This window comes from Psittacula echo, assembly GCF_963264785.1.
Source record: "Psittacula echo genome assembly, chromosome: Z".
Lineage (NCBI taxonomy): Eukaryota > Metazoa > Chordata > Aves > Psittaciformes > Psittacidae > Psittacula > Psittacula echo.
Window position 1 is genome coordinate 18176704 of NC_137742.1, and position 23769 is coordinate 18200472.

The following is a 23769-nucleotide window of genomic DNA, read 5'->3' on the forward strand; positions in this document are numbered from 1 at the left end:
GTCTAAAGAGGTATTTTGGTCCTTGTGAAAGATAGGAGGATATTAATTACTTTGACATCCTACAGTCCAGCCAAACCAGCTCACAAGTTTTGCTTATTTAACTAAAAGAGGGAGGATTCAGACTGTATGTAAGGAAGAAATTCTTTACAATGAGGGTGGTAAAATCCTGGCACAAGTTGCCCAGAGAGGTGGTGGATGCATCATCACTGGAGATACTTAAGACTAAGCTGTATGTGGTTCTGAGCAACCTGATCTAGATGAAGATGTTCCTGCTTATGGCAAGGCATTGGACTAGATAACCTTTGGTGGTCCCTTCAGACCCAAACTATTCTATGATTCTGTGATTCTGTACTGCAAGCACTAACATAATGTTTTCAGTTTTTTATGTAGAATTTGAAAAATATGGGAATAATTTCTAAATATATGTTTCTTTATACCTTCTCTGGTAAAATACTAAAAATGAGAACGTGTTCTTTAATTTTCTTTTTTCATTTGATACTGTTGCAGTGGTGGATAGAATACAGCCAGTTTGTCGACTGAAAATGTAACTTAGATGCTGTGACGGTATATAGAATACATTCATGCTTCTCTTGTTAAGCCCAAGCCATTCTGTGTCTAATACATATGACAGTGTGATAGCAAGCAAGAGGGATCAAACCTTTGGCCTGTAGTGGTTGAACTGGGGTGATATGACTGCTTAGATCTAGTTCTTCTCCTACTTACCGGTTTTAAAAATGCAAAAGTGCCCCAGAACTGATCCCAGGACAATATAGGACAGAGGATGAGTCATTTGCAGCTTCTCTTCCCACAAACAGGAGTGGGACCCTCAAAAAATTTGATGCAGGAGTGGGACCCTCAAAAAATTTTGATGCAGAGATGCCTGCTTTGCAAATCTCATTAATTAGCAGAGTTAGGCCACGTACATGCTTCAGCTTGTCAGCACAGTGTCTTTTCTAAGCATTGCATTAAGGAATCTTAATGCAGCATATTTTTGCAGGAGAAACTTTCAGGAGCCTACATCAGGTGCCAGTAATGAAATAAATAAGAACTCCCAGGATATTTTTCTCCCTGACAGGTTAGCTATGATGGAGAACTTCACAAGCACCCTCAGCTGGAGGCTGATTTGACAGCAGTGAGAGAGATCTATGGACCTAATGCAGTATCTCTCAGGTATGTTACCGATCTTTCCATATTGTGGAACCTTTAATGTTTAGGAGACTGAGTTCTTTCTGGACCTTCCCTGACTGCCAGAACACAAGTCTCTTCTGGTGATTTCTGCATATTGTATGGCAAAAGCAAGGAGCATTGCTGGCAAGCAATGATGCTTTCTTGAGGGGGTGTTGGGGTAGTTGAGTGCTGATATAACTGGCTGTGCTCAGGACAAGCCCTGGCAGCCTGTTACAAAGCATCATTGTGTTCTGCAGTTCAGTTGGTATTTGATCGGGCTGTTGTGTTTTGTTGGAAATTACTATTCAGTATTACTGTAAACCCTTGTTAAACTCCTGTTCTGTCATATCCTGTCTTTTGTCCTGGAGGTGAACAAGAGGAATTATAAGAGGTTTAGTAAATGTTTTCCCTAGGGAAAGATTGAAAGAATTGGATTTGTCTAGTCTGGAAAAAAGAGAAGACCTAATAACAGTCCTTCTTTCAAAGAAGCTGTTTGTAGATAGGAGGAGTGATCAGGTGTTCTCATCTTGAGAGAGACAATGAGAAACTAGCTGTGCTAGCAACAAACAAGAATTCATTAGGTTTTAGGAAAACTTTCTAACTGTGGTAATCTAAAGTATCCGACACAAGGAACTGGTGGAACTCAGTTGCAGGTGGATTGCCCAGGTTAATTATGCCAAAATTCTGTTAGACATATATGATATGGCATATGGCTCTATGATATTTTTATTACACTTCTGGTCTTTTATAACTTCATTTTCCATCTCTGTAATCTTAATGATTTCATTAAAATAGCACATAGGCAAGATATAGCAGATCTGTCAGATGTATTACAGAGAAAATCTCAAAGTTGTTGTACAAACCAAGTAATTAGATACAGAGAATATAATAAATTTAGGCATACATATATTGCAAGTAGCAATTCCCATTAACCTCTAAACAATAAGTTCTGTTATTTTTGTCTGAGAGAGCATGTATACAACTAAGGTGTGCTATGCCTTTTGAAATGAAATGGAACTTCCATTACATTTCGAGGACCTGGGGAATTAAAATCCAAATAGTTGTGTATGGGCTTAGGAGATGAATGAGATAAATGTTTAGTTGGCAAACTGATAACTATGAAATTGAGAACACCTTGTTGATACACTCCCTCAGGCTCCTAAAACTGTAATACTATAGGTAACCTTTCAAAAACTTAATGCATCTAATTTATTTTATCAACTATTTTCATTGGAAGCAGTGTGATCTCATTCAGCTCACTGTAGTAAACACTGGCATCTGTGGCTGCTTTTGGCATGTGAAAAACTTTCATGCTTCTTCCTACTCCATGGCAGTCGAAAATACTTCTAAATTCTTGGAAGGGAAAAACACATCATTAAGCATTGTTTCAGCCCTCTCCTGCAGCTCCACTTCTCTGTGGAGAGAAGTTTGTCTGACAGTGACACCCACTAAGATGCTCATTTCCTAGACTGTTGACCCTCTTTTAGTAGTCTCTTGCTGTCATATTGTCATAGTCTCTTGCAGTAGTCAACTGCACGTACAAAATATATACCTTCATGCTTTTCACAACTGCCCTTTGAAAACTGGCCACCAGAGCCAGACCTCTAACCAACTGATCCAAACTTCAGTATCTATTTACATTGCTTATGCAGTGATGGACAAAGGACCTCTGGGAGCTTCAAAATCAAGATGTGTTCATGGAGCTCCTGTAGGAAGCAGATCATAAGCTGCAGCTGCTATAAGAAAACACAATTTCTTCCTCACTTTCAGCTTTCTTCCTCCTTTTCAGCTTAAGGAAGTAAAACTAGAGTCAGCATCTTGTGTCTAAAATCCATTTCCTAGGGTCATAATAGAGTGGGGGCTCAGAGGTTTCAGTGATTATGGAAATTCTGCAGTTATAAATTACTTTTATCTTAGCCTGTCTTCCACTAATATTTCTGTGTTTCATTAGTTTAACTGTCCTCCTGTTTAATGTATGAAATTACTCTTGTTCACAGCCTTTTGCATCTCAGTCATAACATTAGTCTGCTTTCCTAAATATTATTTAAGACTTCATAAAGATCTGTTCTTTGGATCTTCAGGAAAATTCACAAAAAACCCCTGAGGCCACTGGTGTATAGAATAGTGGCTAGGCCGTTCAATAGGTGGAAAATTTGTGTGTTTCAAAGCCAGGTTTTTAGTGAGCTGTAGGAGGTCAGTGAGCACCTCTACAGCTTTGGGTGAGCTCTGGAGCAGCTCTCAGGGTAGCTGGGAAGCCTCCAGATAACACAGTCCTGACCAACAGTTTTCCTGCCCTGTGAGTGCCATGTGTGGACATATCTGATCTAGAGAGAGACTTTGCGTTTGCCCTTACCCATGAGAACCATTGGGATGCCAAGGTTTAGCAGAACGAGTTTCCTCCACCAAGCTTCACAAGAGGTTGAGGCAGGCTAGGTCCTACTGGGGGCTGAGAGGCCATTTTGATAAGTCATAGTTATAGTCACAATATTTTTGTATTTCAGAATTACCTTGTCAACTTATTTATGCACAACTGCTACTATGCAGTTAGTCTAGTTTAATAGAAAAGTGTGGAAGTCACTGTGAGAACAAGCATATTAATGCAGTGTTGTAAAGAAAAAAAAAATAGTGACTTGAAGCTAATCTGTGAAAAATTGAGAGTGATTGTACTTTTCCAATGTTGTCCACTTAAGTAATTTATATGAAAATGAAAGCAGGTTTTTTATTTAGGTTTATGAATGAATGTCTTCTATCCTTGTTCAGAAGTCTTCAAGTACTTCAAGTACTTCCCCTTCAAGTTCAAGGAGGGCAATAGAATGAGTCAGAAAATAAAAAGCGGAGAAGTCACACTTTAAATGTAAGATTTCAGATGCCAACGAAACACCTATGAGCATAAATTAAGTCTGAACCTCAGGGATCCCAGCAATACTACATATAACAGATAAAATAAGGTAACTATTGCCTAGAGCACGTTACAGGGCAGTCCTTATGTTTTGACAAACAAATGCTTGAATGCATAAAAGCAGTCTCACAGGTATAATATGCCACCCTCTAGGATATGCTGCATTTGTCGTCAGTGATTTATCACAAGCCTGTCCTTAGATTACTGGCTGTTAACCTGAAATACTTTCGCAAATCAAATAGGGTTTTCTTTTGTCATTTATAGGAGTAGCATGTTATTATAGATATGTTATATTATTGTTTTCTTGATTTATTTGTTCAACACATGAGACAAAAATATGTAACAGCAATGGAGAGAGAATTTGGGGGAATTAGTAGAAAAAGATTTAGCCTGTTTAAGCAAAATCCACTGAAAAAGTCAGTGCAGCAGTCAGTCACCCACTGTGAATATTGATCCAATCTATGTAAATGTGCATTTTATAACCATTCTGATTTTACAGACAAGATTATCCTTCATAAAATCTTCCCTGTTGTAAGTACTCCTGGGCTGAGTAGTATCTTAAAGAGCTGTAATGTAGTGTAATTCTTTCTTTCAGGGAATATGGAGCCATTGATGATGTAGATATTGATCTGCATATTGATGTTAGCTTTCTTGATGTAAGTAATCTAATCACAGTGTTACATAATGAACATTAATACCCATTTAATTCTCCTACAGACTCTCTGGACAGCCACCTAGACTTTCCTTTTTCGGAGTCTTGATCTTCACAAGTGGCTGTCACATTGTTGATTGCTACTTAGTGGAAAAGTTTCCTTTTCCTTTTATGACCACATTATTAAAATGCTTTATAGGCTTGTGCATTTTCTTTCAAGCATGCTTTGTGTATGATTTTTTAACTGATAGAATTGAATTACATTTATTTTTTTGCTGTCCTAGACATTAGTTAGGAGAAAGCAGTTCATAGAGTCCTGGAGGGAAGAAGACTAGAGCAATCCTGTGTGCTTATTAACATCTGCAGCTGACAAGGGAGAAGCTTGAGAGACAGAGGAGACACAGGACAGTGGTGCTGTAGGCAGGCAGCATGGCTTTTGTAACAGTTATGCTGTCATTAAGTCCAAACTTACGTCATCTGTGCAGTAGCCTCCAGCCCTCCAAATAGAGAATAAAAATCAGTGCTTTTAGGGATGGCACTAGCTTCTGCACACATATGTCATATTATCAAGTCAGCACAGCACATAACATAGTTGTTCTTGGGCTTTTCTAAAATATAAAAAAAAATCTGATCATACCTTATTTTAATCAGTCTAAAGGACCGGAAGTTTCCTTTGCCCTATGTTTTGGGATGAGTTTCCTTTCCATCTTTATTTGCTCCTTTGCTTCTCAGCTTTGAAACAGTATCTCTTGATAGATGGAAATGTGTCTGCTTGTACCCTAGATGTAGTTGTGTATAAAGCTGTGCTGAATTTAAATGAGCATACTTAAGAACTGAAAGCAGTCTAACACTACTCTTAGGGGCATCAGAAGGCCACAGTTTGTCCTGAGTCTCTAAAGTTAAGTAGATTTTCCACAACTGGGTAAATGGATGGATAGTGTTTATAACAACCCTAAGGTATACTGACAAAATGCATCAGTTCCTCATGATGGCTAATGGTGTCTGTTGTTTTTTTTATCTTAACCTAGGAAGAGATTGCTGTGGCTTGGGATGTAATTCGCACAGAGCCTATAATAGTGCGATTGCACTGTTCACTTACACAGTACTTAAATGGCCCAGGTTAGTCACCTGTGTATTCTTTGTATGCCTTGTATGGTGTCTTGGTCCAAACCATGTAAATGGTGATAGATACTCATTCACTGTCAAAACTTTGACCATACATGTGCTTAGATCTACTGCTAATCTACTTGAACACAGTCCCACTAGCATTGAAATTATACTTATATATGTTTGCATGGCTTAGGCCCTCAGTAATGACATGGACATCTAATTTAAGCTTTCATAGATTGATTTTTGGAACTTGTTTTCCTTATATCCTTTGGAATTCAGCTGCTTCCCCTAGGAACCAGGATTAAGGAATAAAGATCTACAGTTTCTAATATGTGATTTCATGATTTGGAAAGTCAGGCATCATCTGCACAGACGAGATATCACTGGTAATGTGGACATGCACAGACCTGTGCAGCACATTGATATGCATTTTTTCATACACCTTTGAAGAATCAGGCCATGATAATTACCCTTTCAGCTTCTGATTTCTGTATGACTGTGAAATTTGGGAATCTTTAGATTTGATTAAGTGAGTAAACCTTCCTCATGAGAGTAAAACTGGTCAACTTTTGAAGAATCAGCTGAAGATTTGAAAACATTCATATGCAGAATTCAACTTCAAATGTATTTTTACAGTGGGAAGTCAGAAGTAAGTTGCAACTCAGATCATAATTTGCCTGGCTTTGGAGGCTTCTAGTACAAGCTGTCAGTTCAGGCTTATATCTGTGGAAGAATTCTGCCTCCGGAAAATGAATAGATATTTCCAGTCATAATATGTTTAGAAAAATCTGTCCCCATGAGCTATTTTAGGATATGTTGCCTGCCGACACTAACTATAAGCTATATTCTGCTCATTCAAATAAGCATTTCAACACAGCAATCTTTTTTACTTTTTTTTTTTTTTTTTTTTTTTTTTTTTCTTGACTTTGGTCTTTTTGTCTCTATTGCTTTAATCTTTGTTTGTAAATATGCAGATCTTAAAATTTGTATTTGCTATAGCAGGCAGCGGAGTTAGCATTCAGAGTATTTCTATCAAAATGTAATTTAAAAAATAAAAATGCAGCAAATAAGAGAAGGTGAAGCGTGAAGAGCAGCATGCAGTAAGAAATGATCTAGTGAAATGAGAAGTAACATCAAAATATCTTCTGCACCGCTGGCAAGGTTAAAATGGGAAGCTTAGTTCCCAGTCCTGTAGCTGACTGATTGTGAGGAGTGCCTGAGTACCAAGAAAGTCAAGATCAGGGCCAGAGGCAAGTGCTTCAGGGATACTGGTTTTATGAGCTCAGCTGCTGTTGCAGCCATGTCTCTTTATTTATCAGAAAAGCACGGTGAGATCCACCTTCTTTTGTGTTTAATTCTCTGTGAATTCCTCTCTCCCCTTGTTTATGTTTTTTATTGAGACTACTGTATAGCTTTATGCTACATTTTTTTCTCCTATAGTACTTTCTGTTGATCAGTAAAAGAAACAGAAATGCAGTATACTACAAAGGACAATGGGGGTGTATTAGCACCACCTTGTAGCTGTATGGTATCTTGATTTTAGTCAGTCATTCTTCTAGTTAATAGCTTGTCTATTCTATTGTGGACAGTTCCTCCCACATGCCTTAGAAAACTGTCTTGAATGAGGATGAATCAGCTATTGGAGGTACTGAGATGTCTCATCTGGCTGTAGAGCTTAGTAGTCTAGATGTCAGAGTTTAAGACTGCTGTTCTAGATATGATGCTTCTCATTGAAAATATCACCCCACCACTGTGTATCCTGAATTTAGCGATCTAAAGACATTGCTACCCCTAATCAAATCATTCTTTCCTTTTGAGAAAGTCATCAGCTTGTTTTTTAAGGAAGAAATCATATTTTAATAATAACATCAGAGAAAGGCTATCTGCAGGGCTTTGAGCTACATGAAATTAGACAGCCAGGTTAGATATTTCATATTTTAATTTTAAACTTAATTTATTAAAGCAAAATTAAAGGATAAACTTTGACATTCTGAATAAAATCAGAATAATACAGATTTTTAAGTACTGATTTATTTTTTCTAATAAGATTTGAACCAACCCCATTTTTTTTGTTTTCATTCCTTTTTTATTTTACTGTAGTCATTACCATCTTATGTAATATGAAGTATAAAGTCTATTTGTGCTTGTACATGTTTTGGCTGTTGTCCTGCCTTGAGGACCTGAGGCACTCTCAGCAGTGCTTGATTCCATCTGCCACTTTTATCTAGTAAATGTTGTAAAGGACTTTAGTAATACCAGGAGCTAATTTCCAGCTTTCACCACATACAGTTTCAGTTTTCTGACAGATGAGTATGGATATACCAATGTTAGGATGGGTCCTGAGGAAAATTTAGGGTAATCCTTGGCCACTGGAATTCATATACCTGGCACTTAGATGAGAATTAGAGATCTTGTATTAAAAGGCTATCAGAAGGAAAGCCCAGATACTAATTAATTCAGTTTATTTCACTCTGGGTTTCCTCGTAGTCACAGGAACTGTACTGTGTAAAGACTACTTCCTTGGAATGAAGTTTAAGAGATAAGGGGAGATGAATTACCAGTCCAGATACATCTAATCTGATGCTGCTTTCTAGTACTTGAATATTGTAAAAAACGAAGATATGCTTTTGTAAATAAAATTAGTGGGAAGAGGTAGATCTGGACGAATTCAGTTTCAAGAATACTTATTTGTAAAATTACAAATTATGTTATCTGATATTCCAAAAAGGACCTTTCATTTCGTAACAGACTTCGACGACATGTCCACTTTCACCATTACTTCAGTGGCATTATCTATAGTAAAAGTCCAGCTAGAAACAGGGCCCTTATATATGACTTTCATCGTTATAAGTTCTTGATTATTGCTGTAAGTTCATATATCAACAATATCTCATTTTTCTGTAGTGCCAACTGTGGACGTATTTCAGATCTCTACCAAGGAAAGATTTGGGCTCGGACATCAGCTGAAAAAGTAAGTCTAGAAAAGTGTAAAGCCCTGTTTTTAGGCAAATACTATACTCTTTTAAATTCCAGGACCATGTCAAGTAGCATAAAGTTTACAGGTTGTCAAGTTGGTGAAATCAAAGTGGTTTGAACTTGTTTTCTTTATGTAAAAAATAACAGGACTTGCCTTTTTAAGTTCAGTTTTGACAGTTGTTCAGGAGAACCTGATTTGTGCTGCCTGCCAGGGTTTTCTGTCACTTTGCTGCCAGTTAGAAAGTAAGCTGCAGAAGTTCAAAAGACTGTAGCTGGGAGTGTTCAATTTCATGTTTCTGCTTAGCTGGTGAAGCCTTTGGAGAGGAATCTTTTTGAGCATCATGCTTACCCTAAAGGGGCTTTCGTGGTGGCCTCTAGGATGTACCACAGTAATTAGGCCATCTGCAATTTGAGGAGAAGAGAGAAGAACAGTTGGAAAACGTAGAAGTTTTGTGTGTGCATTTCATGGCACAATTCAATTTAATAGAATTTTGCTGAGTCATCTTTTCACATGTGCTTGTGTATGTGTAATAAAATTACAAGAATTTAATATCTTTATAAGGTTTAATATCTGACCATTACAACATTAAGAATCCCTTCAGAAAAAAAAAAAACAATCTTTTTCCTGTTTTATGTTTAAAGAAATACAGTACCTTACAAATGAATCAATGTTATTAAAATCTGTATCGTACATGACTTTAAAGGAAAAAAATGAAACATTCTCTGAACATCAACTGCCACTTTAAATGTTTCAGTACTTACACTGGCTCTGATTTGTGCACCGGGTAATTACTGAAGGTTCCCATAAGACATTTTCAAGGACATAGCTGCATAACTCACAGGTGAGCAGAAGTCAGAATACCCGTCAATCCTATGGCCCCTCATGGCTGTGACAACAGGATATTCATCTTTGAAGATTTACTGAATTTTCTGTAAACTGCCACCCTGACTGTATCACTCAAAGACTCCCACTGCTAGGTTAGTCACAAAGTAATTTGGCTTGGAAGGAAGTGCTGGAGGTCACCTAGTGCAACCTCCTGCTCCAAGTAACACAAACTTCAAAGTTAGATTAGTTGACTCAGAGTCTCAGGCAGTTTAGCTGTGAAATCTTCAACCTTTGTGGATAACCTATTGTACTTAACTTCTTGTGGATGTCTTCTATGTAGAGGCTTTATGGTTCTTAGCTTTCCTTGCTGCAACTTGTCACCATGGACTTTTGCTGTCCATCTCTAAGAAGTGTCCGGCTCTGTCTTCTCTGTAAATCCTCTTTGAGTAGTATAATATTCAACATCCCTACCTTCATGTTTGTGCCTTAGGAGAAGTTGTGAATGCTCCATCCCTGGCAGTGTTCAAGGCTAGGCTGGGCAGAACCTTGGGTGGCATGGTTTAGTGCTAGGTGTCCCTGCTCGTGGAAGGGGGTTGGAACTAGATGATCTTAAGGTCCTTTCCAACCCTAACTATTCTATGATTCTATGACTCTACTTGAGCAGCGTGAGTGTTCTAGTCTACCTTTGTAGTCCCTGGAGAGACAAAAGCATGTAGTTGTGTGTGATGCCTTTGAATCTGTTGTATATTTCTATAAGAGACATACCAGCATAAATCTTGCAGTGTTGTTGACATAGACTGTACTAAGTAAGAGTTCCATGTAAATTGATTTTATGTGGGGAAAAAAGCATCCAGCCATCAGTCCAGATACGTGCCTATAGAGTGAAGACATTGCATCATGTTCCCTACATGGTGAGCAGAGAGACCCTAGTATTAAAGTGAGTTATGTCTTGGCTAGGATGAGAAAACCTTTTGTTTTTCCTTGATTTGCAGAATCATGCAGACATTTGTTACACAGCAGTGGAAGAACAGCAAAGAGAAATCTAATGGTACGCACAATAAGAAGGTGTCTGACAAAAAGGTGAAATCCCCTCTGCACATCTTTTCTACATTGCGCAGGTAATAGCAAGCAAAATTAGCTTTTACTATCATATAGAGTTCTAAATCCACAGCAGACTTCACAAGGTGAAATGTTGACTTCTCTCCACAGAGAAGTGCTCTATTTATATCTTACCTCATGGGTTTCCAGTCCTTGCCTTGCGTGATATCAAAAGTGAACTAGGTACTGCAGCTTCTAAGACTATTTGAAGGCAGGGGATTTCAGTTTCCTGCTCCCTGAAACAGCCATGTTTAATCTAAAATTCAAAGTAATTAATTTTATTTTATTTAACTTGTATTTTTATTAGCTCGGTAGCATTTGGCTATTACTTGAATAGCAAGAATGTAAGCATGAGTGATATATACAAGTAATATACAGTTGTGTGTATTTTTAAGTTTTTAAAACTAGAATGGTCATTAATGGAAGACCCTCTCCGCTGTTTGAGTACATTAATGTTCACCACTTCTGAAATGCAGGCAGAGAATTTTGAAGAGCAAAGGCATTAAAACCAGAAGAAGTAGCTTGTGAATAGTTCATTTGAGTTTATTATGACTTCTGCTACTTACTCATACTTTTTAGTGTATGTAAAATCAGACTCTGATTTTACGTTTTCCAGGAATATGACTATTTTGTCTAGCATTTTTTTCTGCTTATGAAGGGTTGACACATCACTCCTGTGCATTTGAATTGAATTCTTCTTTGAACATTCATTCTTGTTGATGAATTTTGCCATTCTACATTCCATGTATAAAAAAGACGAGTACAGCTATCACTAACATTGAAGAAGGGAAGAATGCCAAAGATAACAAAAGATTATTTGTATTTTCAAAGGTAGAAAAGGAAGATGGTATTATGAATAGAAAGCTTACCCATTCCTTACTATATCAAACACCAGTGCCTGCTGCAGGCTGTAACTTGAGGTTTGGTTTTAGTCATTAAGGGCGTAAAAAAGCCAGCCCAATCTCTCTCCTCTTGATCTGGCTGCTGCTGCAGTGCCTGTCCAAAAATGGCTCATCCCAAATGCAGGGACCACCCCTCTCCCTAGAGATCCATCCATACCTCCTGTCTGCAAGAGAGTGGTAGTGAGCCAACTGCAACAGTGAGTCAGCAACCACCACGTGCATCTTCCACTGTTGCCACTTGCTAACAGGGTGAGGAAATCTGCCAGCCTCTTCCCTTGGGATTTCACTTCTGTTTGATCCAAGCCCAGACAATACTCCAAAGACTGGGGTTGCTTATGAAGCATAGAAAAATGATTCAGCATACCTGTTACATGTTCTTGCTTTGCCAAGGACAGGAGAATGTGAACCTTAGAGAAATGTGACAGTTCATGTGAATGTTGTTTCATCAAAACATTTTGTTCTTTCTGCATTCATAATTTAGGTCCCTCACGTCCTCATTTCTGGTGTTAGAATTTTTCTAAAACAGGAAAGAAGGGAGTCAAATTATCTTTCACAAAGCACCCAGATTCTTATGAGGGTTTTAAAAATAATGTTCACCTCAGCTGAGTTAAATCTGATTGATTGCATGCAAGTTTCATTGCTCATTATGTCTTCCATTGGATCTGGACATAGGATTTGTTATGCTGTATCCAGAAGACACTAACTTTTAATGGGATCATGCCATTGTGATTATATAGGAAAGGTAGATCTTCATATGGAAAATTTGTTATAATCTTACAGGAAGTATGTTCGTTTCATTTCAAAGATGATTTCCTGAATAAATGGTTTGTTTAGAGACAAGGATTTACAAATAGCTGTAAGGATACAGCTGTAACTTCTCTTTAAGTAGTTAGTCATCTTCTGATCGATGAGATTGTGAGTAAGGAGTAAGATGTCTATTTGGTACTGGAAAGTTATCCCTAGATACAGTTGTTCATTTTTTAATGTTGGGCTGCATTTATCACCAGTGAAATACATAAAGACAGGTAACACTTAAAAATTTTTACGTATGTGTGGTCTTGCTTAATTTGCACAGGATGTTGATTATTTTCCAACATTCTCCTCTTCTTTATTTTCAAGGTCGCCAAGTTATCCTCCGCCTGGCTGTGGTAAAAATAAATCAAAACTGAAGTCAGAACAGGATGGCATCTCCAAAACTCACAAGCTACTTAGAAGGACTTGCTCTAGCACAGTGAAGGCGGAGGATGTATGTACCACAAAATCCCACAGAACCTTTGGCCGCTCGTTGTCAAGCGACCCGAGGGCTGAACAGACAATGGCCGTTAAATCGCACAAACTGTTGAACCGATCTTACTCTGCGGCTGTCAAGCAGGAGGAGTGCATTGCTTTAAAGCCTCATAAGCTGTTAAGTAGGTCGTGTTCTGGGGATCCTCGATGCGAGCACAACAGCACCTTGAAGCCCCATAAACTTTTAAGCAGGTCCTACTCCAGTAATCTTAGAATGGAAGAATTGGATGGATTGAAGAATCACAAGTTACTCAGCAAGGCCTACTCCAATGCCCCTAAATCATCCAAAATGGAGCCTTTCAAGGAGTCCACCATAGCAGAGAGCAGGAGGCTCTCTCTTACCTCAGGGCTTATTGGTATCTTAACACCATCTTCATCATCACCTGCACAAGCTGCTGTGCGTAATAATTTATTTTATTCTGCTTATTTTCCTCCTGTTGTTTTCCAAACATGCTCTTATTCTTACTATGCAAATGCATTAATACTTACGTTAGTGAATATATTGGATATATTGAATATAGTGAAAGACGAGCAATATAGTCAGCTTCTTAAGGAGGATTTAAACAACTGTGCATGCACATCTATTTAAGTTACAAAATCAGAATTTGCTTAGGTCAAGACAGAGATTTTATACATAATATACAGCTCAGTGTACAGCTGCTGGCCATGGGAATAGTTCAGTTATCCACTTCCTTCTCTGCCTCTTCTCTTGCTACAGGAAGAAGGGAGTGTGCATCTGGCTTTGTTGTACAGGTTTTCTCTCATTTCCTTCTTTCCTTCTTAGGGAATGCAGTTGTGATTCAGCTCACTTCTTGCACATTTGTGCGTTGTGAAAGGTTAAATCTTCAAATGCTCTGGTGACAGACAGAGACTGGGGAAGGGATTAGGCCTACACTGGCTCTCTTTCTTTCCTGAGAGATGATCACTTAAAAAAACAAAGGGTAGCACATATTATGAAATTTAAGAAAGAGAAGACTGAGCTCTGAAAATTAATTTTTCTGCCTCTTAAAAGATGGCTTTTATACTTTAGAAGAAAGAGTGGGTCTGTCTGTACTCTTTCAAGACACCAGTCAGTTTTCTGTTATATTTGGGAGGAGGCACTTAAGAGATAGTTTTCTCCATTCCCTTAGCCTGGTTGGTACCTTGATGATCTCAGCTAAAAAAACCCACAAAAAACCAATAAAAGCTGATTCTTGCTTAAAATATCATACATATATTCAAAATAGTGCATTCTGAATAATGTAATTACATTGCGTGTCTCATGGTTAATTAGTTTAATAAGCTGTGAGCTATACTAATTGGGTCTAAAAGCAATGATATACTATCACAAAACCCTTTATATATGTGCTGTGTGGTTGGTTCATGTAATGTGCACAGTAAAATTGATATAAGGTGAGCCAACAGACTTTTTACTTGTCACAGTATAAAGATGCATTTTTTTCTGAATCAGCAGAGGATGTCTTAACATGGCAAGGCTTTTCTCTCCTGAAGTTAATAGGAAAAATCCCATTGGTTTTGAGAAGATAATGAAGAGTTGACTAAGTGGGTTAATTCTTGATATCAGCTTATAAGGAAGAAGAACAAGCCCTGCTTGATAGTCTGTAAAAGCTACCAGTAATTTATTGTGAGAATGCATTCACTTTAAGGGAAAATTATCACATACATGGGCAGGTGCAGTTTGGCTGATGTTACAGGAAGGGTGTCAGGAGTCCATTTCACATTCTACATGCAGACATTAGATATACGGGTAGCCTGGGTGCCTGACTGCGATTTCAAGTCAGTGGAATGTGGAAGTCATAAATAAAGACCCTAACTTCTCTTAATTTCTCAGCTAAAATATTTGAATCTCATATATGAGTGCCATTAGGATGGTTCCTCAGGAGAAAAAACGAAGAAGTTGCCCAATTAAACAGTTAGAGAAATTTAAAAAAAACCCAGCCTACAAACAGAAACAAACAAAGCTGTAAATGGAGCTGATCTGACTCTTATTCAAAACTAGGTTTAACTGAAATAAATTTCAGCCAAGAGGGTACTTTGTGCTTTACTGACTCCTGTAACAGAAGTTGCTTTTAATTTATGTTGCTATGTGTTGAAAGAAAAAGGCAGAAAGAGCACGAATGGGATCTGAGCACAGAGATCTGTTAGCATGGTGCGTACAAAAGTGAGATCTTGGTAAATAGAGAAGAAAAAGTTTTCCAGCTGTTCTGAGAGTTACATTAGTCTTTCAAACCTAAGCAGATAGCCCATATTTGGATAGACAATACACAGTTAAAATTTAATCAAAGTTACCAAGTGCTAGTTTATTAGAATGGATTGAAGGCACCAGTGTTTTAATTTAAATTAAAGGTTTTGGGATGCCAAATAGAAAACTTCATCAGATTTAAGAACTAAAAAGAAATGCTAAAAGACTACCTCACACTCAGCCGCAGTAGAAGGATTATTTGTAATGGCTGGTTTATGGAAATGAGGGATCTTTTTAGATGCAAATATTTTAATCAACATTTTGCACACCACAAAAAAAAAGAGAAGTTTTACGATTTCCTTATAATTAGTCTGCCAACACTGAAGTTGCCTCAACTTTTCCCTTGCAGCAGAATTGTGGTGCAAAATGCATTCCAGTACGAGACCGTGGCTTTCTTGTTCAGGTATGATATCATATCTTACCTATTTATGAAACACTGTGGAGCACAAGCTGACTGTTAATTATTTTTAAGCAGATGTTGTTATTCTCATTTTCATTGTTCTCAGACTATTGAATTTGCTGAGCAGCGGATACCAGTATTGAATGAATACTGTGTAGTTTGTGATGAACCCCATGTGTTCCAGAATGGCCCTATGCTGAGGGTAAGTGGTGTGCTTGTTGGGATAAACAATAAGTTTCATAATGGACCATACAAACCTGTTACAAAACTATTGAATTATTTCAGATGCTTTTCATCCTAATATCCTTTTAAGATGCAAAAATGTAAAGCAAATTAGCTAGATCTTTCTGTAATTAAAAAAAATGTCTTGCAGCCAAGGGAGACAGAAATCAGGTTTGTTTAATATCACAGAAACATAAAGGGGGGCTATATTTCACTGGACATGACTGTGCTAGTCACAGCCAAAAAAGATAGAGAAAGTGCATTAAAGTGCTTTCCTAGTCCTCTGGCATTCTTTTAAAAGCTTAGTGTCACCTTACTCCTGGAGCGCTTACCAAGCCATGACCAGGGTATTTGGATACACTGATGTTAATGCCACAAGGCTGTGAAGTTCTGACTGTCTTTTGCTCATGGGCCACAGGAATGAGCCATCCTCCATAATGTGGTAAAAAAGTTAGTAGAAAGAGATATTTTGTGAAATGTCTGATCTAGGAGTGGCCTAGTCCAGGGGCAGTGTTGCGGTTCAGTACTCCCAAAGTCTGGCCAGTTAGGCAGCTCTTCCTTCTTTTCATTCCTGTATAGCTGTGAATCAGGAATTTTGCTTGCTGAACGTTGTACCCTCTCATGCATTTGGTGAATGCATACAGTGAAAAAGAGTTAGGGTTGGTCATGAGAGACACACTCTGCCTGGAGCTACTGGATCAGTGCAGCTTTGTGAAAGATTGTATTAGAAGAATAAAATTCTCACCATTAGGACTGATCTTTCAGTTTAGAATCATTCTTACTTCACCTGTCCAGAATCCTATGGAATCCCGAGTAACCTGAAGACATGGAAAACTGTGTAATACCAGTGTGCGAATGGTCTCACACCAATTCACATACTTTCTCTGCCAATTTCTCCACAGTGTGGTGGGCAATTGTTGACTGAACCCAGGACAGCAACTACAATTAGATGAAGCAGACATCATCTGTGATAGTTCCATGAAACTAAATTCAGAGGAGTTATTGCTTACATAGTAGAAGAAGTCACTTCAGTGTCATCCCCTGTTACACTCAGTGGCACCATGATCAGGCATTCTGACTGCAGGCCGGTTATGCAAATAGGCTGCTAATAGGATTTGCAAAAGCATCTACATTTTCAGTTAATGCTGTTTTAAGTCATAGTTAAAGCTCTGTACTTTTGAAAATCCTATCAGGTAGTTTTTCGCCTCTTTGAGCTCCTATCTACAAAACCGAAGTTTTCTGCCAGGTTTATCAGCAATCAAACTCTGATTAGAGGCCTGGAAAAAAGGCATCAGTCCCTTGTTCATCTTTGAATGCACTGCTGTGCATATTACCTGTGGTAGGATGAGATAAGACAAAGTGAGTAATGTTTGGATAGTGACTAACATTTGTATAGTAGAATTATTTAAATTATTGGGGTTTATCTATTATCCTTGGGACAAAGCAAACAATGGATTTATTCCTGTTCACATGATGAACTACTGAAAAAAAATAGAATGGAAAGTCACCTGCTCTAAATTAAAACAAAAAAAATTCTTCTTGCTGTTCCACTTTAGAGATTAAAATCCCTCAGAATTACTCTTTTCTGTCTTCGGCTTAAAGAGGGTCATTTTAGTTATCTTAATCTCAAACGAGAATTTTTGGTACTTCAGAAGAAAGGAAAGCACAAACATGTTTGCCACTAAACATATATTCCCTAGTGCCCTTGCAAGCAGAATGACCTACCTAACTTTGCAAAAATGAAAGGGTTTCATTATATAACTCAGGGAGAAGAAGATAGTGGGAAGAAATGTAGCATGCTCTGTGCATGCTTGAACGACTCAGTAAGCCATATAGAACCATTAATGTGTTTGCAGTTCTGTAGAAGGTGAGAAAGAATCTCAGTTTGAATTGAGCATGAGCTTGCCAAAGTGTCTTAAGGGGATTTATGCTTCACTGTACTGACAGCTGTGGCAGAAGCAGCCTGAAGTAGGCAATTGTAGGGTTTATTTACATGCTTCAGCTGCACACATACATACATGTATATACAACGTATATTAAAAGAATAAAGAATGAGCCAACTGAAAGAACACTTTATGTTTAATACTGCTGCAATGGCAGACCTCAGAAATAGAGTACTATAGTAAGTAGAAAGCAGGGGAGTTTCATTTAAGGCAAGGCCTTTGGTGCTTAATGGATCCAATATTTATTAATCCTGGCTTTCATAAAGAGCTTTAGAGCGCTCATACTTTGGATATGACAGTAGCTTTGCCAGTTTTCATAATGATCACAACCACACTAAGGTCTGCTTATATTTTTAAATTCTGAGTCTAGATCCTGCTTTCTGCAGATGTCTGTATGTCAAAGTCATGACTTGAATAGGCTCTACGTGTAGCTGGTTGTATCATAAGAGGTGCCACAGACTAAGTAGTAGCTCTGAATGGCTCAACAGACTCTCCTTTAAAGAATAGTTCCTCCACATAGATGCACACAGTGTCATGTCTGGATGTACCTTTAATGATGAGTTTGTTTTCTACTTTTTGGACCTTTTTTTCAACAAGAAAGCATATGAAGTTATAAAAGCATAGCAAAATTATTTCTTGAGAAGTTATTTTAAAATGCATTTAGCCTTGATTTTCTGGTATGTAATGGAGTCTTACACAATTGCAAATAAGCCAGTAAGGAATTTGATTCTGCAACCCTCTAGTAGGTCAGCCTAACACCTTTCCAGAACTGTAATGTAGTTAAATCATCTTGAAATGCAGTTTAAATAATTCAACAATTGCCATCACACAATAACTACTTTGTTGTAATACTGTAAACTCTCTTACCTTGGTGTAGGTTTTTTTTTAATCATTTGGATAATTCAGATGTCTCATCCTCAGGACAGCTGAAGACACCAACTAAAACTGAGAGATGAAGTTTTTCCTTTCTGCAGCTTTGCTTGACCAGCTGTGTTCCTATCTTAGTTATAAAGTATCCTTAAATCAGTCTCTCTCAGTAAAAGCTTTCTTCTCAAAATCATGTTTCTTTTTCCTAGATATTTTTTTCCATGGGGTATTCTGGTTTTAATATCTATTTCAATTTACTTTGCTTTGTTGAAATCTTGACATCTTCTTTCCCATAAGAGCAACTCTATTACAAGATGTGTCTTTTTGTATAGCTTAATTTAGACACTAAATCCACATGGCAGACATATCAATGTAGGGAAGATGTCTATTGCAGAACAGCTGCATAACACAGTCACATACATTTGGCTTTATGCTCTTACAGTGGACACCTGCCCTGGTCCAGAGCCCGTGATACTAATCTAATCATGTAAGTGTTCAAATGTTCCCTGCTGGTTCAGGAATCCTGTTGTATGCAGGAATCTTTGGATTTTTCAGTCTATCTTGGTCACATATTAAGGATAAATAAAGAGGATACCTTAGTGACTTACTAAAGACAAATAAAGACAAAATTCTTAGATTTCTCATGGGGATTTCTTTAAAGTATGAATCTTTTGGAACAACCAATTTTCTTCTGAGCTCCAAAAGTTTCCCTTGGAACTCAGTACAGAAGACCAGAATCACAGTTCCTGTGTGTACTCCAAAATTATGTGTGTAGGTAAAAACACATTAGGTAGATGGGTACCTTTAAAACAGAAACCTAATGTTCTTGCAAGGAACTGCAGCTGTATTACTGTGCGGGGGAAGGACAGATGTTGTCTGGAATGGAGGAAGAAGTCTTGCAAACATACTATAACACATTATGAAGCTGCAACACTCTTTCTGAAGTTCTGTGGTACATTGCTTCATTCTGTCCCCTTTTTTAAAAAAAACCAGTAAAGTAGGCAATGCTTTCCTGTATTTATTAGCACCTTTCCCATGTGAGATGAGGATGAATGTACTTTCTCATCATAGCATTTTTCTTTATTATGTATTTCAAGACCATAGTGGGACTTAATGATTATTTACAGTGCACCCAAAGTTATAAAAGCTAAATGGGATGTTTAGAGACACACAGGTACATAGAATACTACCAAAACAAGCAAATTCACAAAAATCACTGTATGCATGATTGTAGTCTTTCTGCAAAACACAGGGAAAATTCAGTGAATACATGTATCTTAAGAGGAAAAAGAATTATTTAATCTCATGCATAACATAGACCATACTATTCATGAGGTTATTCCTAACAGTGATCTGAATCCTACGTATTTCAGTCTTCATAGAAGGATTAAAAAACAGCTTTGAAATCATTAGCAAGGATTGGAACTGCAGCATTTAGATCCAAATAGGTTCCTTATCTCATGTAATGAATCACAGTGCATCCTGCTGCAAGGCGACCTGTGCTGCACAGCTCTCAGGAGCAGTGTCATCAGTCTCTTCCAAAGTAGCTCTTTGCTCAGTTTCAAAAACCAGTGGGAAGTACAGGGTCAGACACAGGTTTTGTGCTGAGGAGAGATGGAGAAGGGAAGCTTGGTAAGCCTACTGAAAACAGCAAGAATCTGCTCATTTGAACCATTTGCCTCGTATTACTGTCTTCAAATTTCTTATCAACAGAGAAGTTGTTTAGATAAATGTGACATGGGCTCTTTTTGGAATTAATTGCTAGATTTTAATTGCTTCAGTAACATATTTTGAAATGTTTTTTCTCTGTCATTTTCAGTTGGTGAATCCTTCACGTATATGTTGTTAAAACACCTAAATAGATTATTCTGATTTCTGTCTACCTACCATACTAGACTAAATATTAGATGTAAACTTAGGAAATTTTAATGACTTCCACAAAGCCCTTTCTGAAGTACTGAGATGTTTTTTTATGGGGCATGTGTCTCTATTGAAAAACCCCTGAAACTGGAGCTTGTTTCATCCACTGTCTTTCATTGGCTTTTGAAAATCTCCAAAGATGAAGACTCCACAATGTCCCTGGGCAACCTGTGCCAGTTCTTGATAAAGCTTTAGAGAAAGATAGAATTAGCTTCCTCTAAAGCTTTAGATAAAGTTTAGATAAAGTTAGTCCTCTATGAGAGAACAAAAGCACCAACTGACCTCCAAAGATACTTTTCAACCACATGATTTGGTTCACCAAGCTAAATCATGTATCTTCCAAAGTAGATATAATGTACTCAAGAAACTTAAGCATTATTTGGTTATATATTAAAAGGCTATTAACTTTTTTTTTTAATGTCATATGAATTTTCTCTTGTTACTCTAGAGCTGATAATAATATTTTAGGGAAGGACTAAGTTGCATTTTAATAATGCAACAGTTTTGTTACTATAAGAAATATAGCAACAAAAGAGAGATATCTTGGTTTAGGAATTCAGATGTACTTTTATTACAGACATTTAAATATCATGAGATCAGGAGCCATTAACAAAAGTGGTCATTGTATTTAAGGATCTAATTAAAAGAAGTATAGTAAAAATACATTATCATGTATTATATTCGAAGACTGGAGGAAAACAAATGTCGTTCATTTCAAGAAGGGGAGGAGCCAGAGAGCTACAAGCTAATCACCCTTAGCTTGATTCCTGGGAAGGTGATGGAGCACCTAAGTCTAGAAGCCATTTACAGGCACATTAAGGAAAAAAAATAATCAGGAGTAGTGAGCATGACTTCACCAATGGGAAGTCATGCTTGACCAACTTGATTGACTTTTATGATGATCAGTCTACTAGATGAGAGGAAAGCAGTGGATATTGTCTGCCTGGACTTCAGTAAGGCCTTTGACACTGTCTCTCATAGAAATGCTGTTGATGCATGGACTGAATGGTGAGATAGTGAGGTAGACTCAGAATTCTCACTGAATGGCCAGGTCCAGAGGATGATGATCAATGGTACAAAGTCTAGCTGGAGGACAGTAACTAGTGGTGTACCTCAGAGGTCAATACGGGGCCAGTCCTATTTAATTTCTCTATTAATCATGTGGATGATGGTACAGAGTGTACCCATAACAAGTCTGCAGATGATACAAAGCTGGAAGAAGCAGGTGATACTCCAGAGCAATGGGGTGCCATTCAGAGGGACCTTGACAGGCTAGAGAAATGGGCTGACAGGAGTCTCATGCAGTTGAACAAGAAGAAGTGCAGAGTCCTGTACCTAGGGAGGAACAAAACTAAGCACCAATATATGCTGGGGGCCACCCAGCTGGAAAGCAGCTTGGCAGAAAAGGAGTGGGGGGGTCCTGGTAGACACCAAGTTGAATGTGAGCCAGCAATGTACTCCTGCAGTAAGAAAGGTTAATGGTATCTTTGGCTGCATTAAACAATAGAATTGCTAGCAGGTGGAAGGGAGTGGTCTTTCCCCTCTACTCAGCACTGGTAGGGAGTCTGAGAGAGCTGGGAATGACCAGAGAAGGGTCAGGTGTAATCTTGGTAATGTCTATGAATACCTGGAGGGAAGGTGGAAAGATGATGGAGCCAGGTGCTTTTCAGTGATGCCCAGTGACAGGACAAGAGGCAGTGGTCACAGACTGAAACACAGTTGGTTCCATCAGAACCTCATTCAGGAAACACATTTTTACCTTCTTCACCTTTTCTGAAGGTGACTGAACATGGGAGCAGGTTGCCCAGAGGGCTTGTGGAGTCTACATCTGAAAAGCCATCTGGACATAGTCCTGGGAAGCTGACTTTCAGGAGAGCCTGCTTGAGCAGAGGTGTTGGACTGGATGACCTCCAGAGATCCCTTCTAACCTTAGTAATTCTTTAAGTCTGTGATCATATTCAGCTTTTACGTAGTATAATTTGTGTGGTTTAATGTCTACCTTACTGTATGCCTTCCCAAATTCCTCATTTACAAATATTAAAGCCATTGATAAAACATCATGATTGAATGGATTTCAAAGACCTGTGAGACAGTTATACAGGAAAACAAAACAAAACAAAAAAATAATCTCAGAATATATTCAGTAAGGTAAGAAAAAAACCCCTCTCTCGGTATCAGTAATTTTTCTTGCAGTCAACAAGTCTCATTACAGTGCCATCTTGTGTTGAAACCTGAGACTGAGGCCTCTTTAGAGCAAAGCAGGAAACAGTAAAAAACTCAGCAAAACTAAATATTGAAGCTACTTTCCCTGGAATTTGTACTCTGGTACAGACATCTCTGCTGCTTAAAGTTTTGCCCATAAAATATGAATGGTAAAATACTGTAAAACAATATTTGAAATACCTACTGTTTTTATTTTGCTGTAAAAATAAGTATAATCTGGTAATTCTGATACATGTGTTCTTACATGAGTAAGCTTTTATTTTTAGAATGTTTTTCATCCTGAAGTGCTCAGTTATGATTTATTCATTAAGGGTGAAATTTTGGTCTTGATGAGTTGCTGGTGACTCGAAGAGGTCTTGGATTTGTCTGTCCTTTGAATATATGATTTTTAGCCGTCTCTGGAATACACTAGAACACAGCAGCATTGTTGTTCCAGAAATAGTACGGCACATGCAGTTGGGAGGTTTTTTTGGAATAGAATAAATGCTATTGGAGTATGGAGAAAAGTGTAGGTGTACAAATACATTTAGCGGTCTGGAGTTTAGCCAGAATGCTTGTGGAACCAAGATTCTTGTGGAACAATGCTGTAGTCCTTCTTATTACTACTCCACAATATAGGCTTGTTTTATCTCTTTTTATGAAAAAAGCCTCTCCAGTTACAACAAGTACTTAAGTAGAATAGATTTGAATCACTCCTATTTTTTACCAAGAGTCAAATCTCTTACCACTGTGGTATCTCCCATGTCTTTAGCAGCATGATCCATGTATCACTTGAATATTGTGAGATTACCTGATAGCTTTATAGTAAGATAAGGTATCAGAGAAATTACTCCTGCTCTCTGCAGTGTTTATACCTATGTAGAGATTATAGTAGCTTGACTTCATTGAGATTATAGTAGAGAATAGACAGGATAGACTTTTCAGTTGGAAGGAAGCTACAGCAACCATCTAGTCCAACTGCCTGACCACTTCATGGCTGACCAAAGGTTAAAGCATGCTGTCGAGGACATTTTCCGTATGCCTCTTAATCACTGA

The 23769-nt window shown here is 37.9% G+C and overlaps 1 protein-coding gene across 2 annotated transcripts in view; it reads left to right on the forward strand.

Moving 5' to 3' along the window:
* Positions 1-23769, forward strand: part of PARP8 (poly(ADP-ribose) polymerase family member 8) — a gene marked incomplete at both ends in the record, with an annotated part of 108918 nt that overhangs the window by 65037 nt on the left and 20112 nt on the right. For both annotated transcript variants that reach the window (XM_080638213.1, XM_080638214.1), the window contains 8 exons: positions 1076-1170; positions 4662-4722; positions 5747-5837; positions 8733-8799; positions 10623-10748; positions 12750-13314; positions 15512-15562; positions 15666-15761. In XM_080638213.1, the coding sequence (XP_080494339.1) occupies positions 1076-1170; positions 4662-4722; positions 5747-5837; positions 8733-8799; positions 10623-10748; positions 12750-13314; positions 15512-15562; positions 15666-15761 (1152 nt within the window). The remainder of the gene's footprint in view (positions 1-1075; positions 1171-4661; positions 4723-5746; positions 5838-8732; positions 8800-10622; positions 10749-12749; positions 13315-15511; positions 15563-15665; positions 15762-23769) is intronic.